Below are 2,448 nucleotides of genomic sequence, written 5' to 3' on the forward strand. Positions count from 1 at the left end.
AAGTAGTCGACTCTACCTTAGGGTGCAAAACCCTTTGCTTCCTTGATGCGTACTCTGGGTACCATCAAATCATGATGAAAGAGTCTGACCAGCCCGTGACATCTTTCATCAACCCGTTTGGATCATTCTGCTATGTCATAATGATGTTCAGTCTGAAGAACATAAGGGCTACGTACCAGCATTGTATGCTCAAGTGTTTCGGAGACCTCATCGGGCGAACCGTTGAGGCCTACGTGGATGACATCGTGGTCAAGTCCAAATGGGCTGACTAGGTCGTAGCCAACCTTGAGTAGACCTTCGCAAAACTCTGAGCAAATGGCATTAAGCTCAACCCCAAGAAGTGCGTTTTCGGGGTCCCGAGGGGTATGCTGCTTGGTTTCATCGTCTACGAGCGTGGCATCGAAGCCAACCTAGAGAAGATCTCAGCCATCACGAGGATGGGCCCAACTCAGAACATGCAGGGGCTACAACGAGTTAGAGGGTGCCTCGCCGTGCTCAGCCGCTTCATCTTGAGCCTCGGCAAACGAGGTCTCCCCCTCTATCAGCTTCTGAAGAAGGCCGACCATTTCGAATGGACGCCCGAGGCCTGGGAGGCGCTTGACACGGTCCAACAGCTCCTGACAAAGGCTCTGATCCTAGTTCCTCTGACCGATGGAGAATTGCTTCTACTCTACATTGTGGCGACCATGCAAGTGGTCAGTGCCGCCCTGGTGATGGAGTGAGAAGAAGAGGGACACACCCTCAAAGTACAACGCATCATGTACTTCATTAGCGAGGTCCTATCCAATTCCACGACCTACTACCCTCAAATCTAGAAGCACCTGTACGCTGTCCTCATTGCCAAGATGAAGCGACGTCACTACTTCGAGTCACATCCGGTGACGGTCGTGACGTCCTTCCCCCTCGGCGAGGTCATCTAAAACCATGATGCCATGGGAAGAATCGTGAAGTGGGCACTCAAGCTGATGGGACAAGGCATCTCGTATGCCTATCGAACGGCCATCAAGTCCCAAGTGCTGATTGATTTCGTTGCAGAGTGGATTGAGGTCCAAATGCCGCCAGCAGTCATCTACCAGGAGTACTAGATGATGTACTTCGACAGATCACTGATGAAGAAAGGCATCGACGTAGGGCTAGTCTTCGTTTCACCCCTTGGGGTATGCATGAGGTACATGGTCGCATCCATTTCGCCTCCTCCAACAATGTGGCCGAATATGAGACACTCGACATCCTACGCATGGCCATCGAGTTGGGTATCCGACACCTTGATGTTCAGGGCGACTCCTAGCTGGTCATTGACCAAGTCATGAAGGAGTCGAGCTGCCACGATGCCAAGATGGTTGCATACTGCCAAGAAGTCTGCCAGCTGGAGGACAAGTTTGATGGCCTCGAGCTCAATCACATGCCGAGGTGTCTCAATGAGGCAGTCGATGCGCTGGCGAAGGCGGCATCCGGCCAAGAGCCAGTGCTGATAGGCGTCTTTGCCAGCGATCAGCACAAACCCTCAGTCCGCTACGAGGAGCCAGAACAAGCCGATGATGGGCTGCCTGCCCTAGGCTCAGGGGCTAACCAGCCATCGGCTCCATCTGACCCCGAGGTCATGGAGCTTGATGAGGGTCCAGTGATAGAGCCCGACCCTCTGGCCAACTGGAGGATGCCTTACCTCGACTACCTTGTCCATGAGGCGCTGTCGATGGACAAGACGAAGGCTCAGCGGCTTGCACGTCATGCCAAGTCTTTTGTTCGTGTTGAGGGTGAACTCTACAAGCGGAGCCACACTAGGATCCTGCAGCGCTACTTCCCCATTGAACATGGGAAGCGGTTGCTGAGCGATATCCACGGTGGGATCTACGGTCACCATGTCGTGCCTAAAACTTTGGTCGAAAATGCATTCTATCAAGGCTTCTACTAGCTGACCATAGTAGCTAATGCCGAGCAGATTGTGCGCACCTGCGAAGGGTGTCAGTACTACGCTCGGTAGACCCACCTACTAGCCCAAGCACTCCAAACGATCCCCATCACATGGCTGTTCGTGGTCTAGGGGCTCGATCTGGTCGGACCTCTCCAAAGATTGCCCAGGGGCTATACCCACTTGCTTGTCACCGTAGACAAGTTTACAAAGTGGATAGAGGCCCGACTGATCTCCGTGATCAAGTCCTAGCAAGCCGTGCTATTCTTCCTTGATATCGTCCATCACTTTGGAGTACCGAACTCCATTATCATAGACAATGGCACGCAGTTCATCAGGAAGAAGTTCCTCCAATTCTGTGATGAATATCACATCCCCATCGATTGGGCCGCCGTAGCGCACCCCTGCATGAATAGGCAGGTCAAGCGCACAAACGGCATGGTCCTATAGGGCCTCGAGCCTAGGATCTTCAACCGGTTGAACAAGTTTAGTGGACGATGGGTCATAGAGCTTCCTACGGTGCTCTGGAGCCTAAGGAT

The 2,448-nt window shown here is 53.0% G+C and overlaps 1 protein-coding gene across 1 annotated transcript; it reads left to right on the forward strand.

Moving 5' to 3' along the window:
* Positions 1-1,336: 1,336 nt before the first annotated feature.
* On the forward strand, positions 1,337-1,912 carry LOC136480296 (uncharacterized). The gene has a single exon (XM_066477881.1). The coding sequence runs from the start codon at positions 1,337-1,339 to the stop codon at positions 1,910-1,912; it is 576 nt and encodes a 191-aa protein (XP_066333978.1).
* Positions 1,913-2,448: the final 536 nt, after the last annotated feature.

Source organism: Miscanthus floridulus, chromosome 9 (assembly GCF_019320115.1).
Source record: "Miscanthus floridulus cultivar M001 chromosome 9, ASM1932011v1, whole genome shotgun sequence".
Lineage (NCBI taxonomy): Eukaryota > Viridiplantae > Streptophyta > Magnoliopsida > Poales > Poaceae > Miscanthus > Miscanthus floridulus.

Excerpts from the sequence above, each read along its gene's own strand:
- LOC136480296 (XM_066477881.1), top strand. The coding sequence starts at position 1,337 with ATGGTTGCATACTGCCAAGAAGTCTGCCAGCTGGAGGACAAGTTTGAT.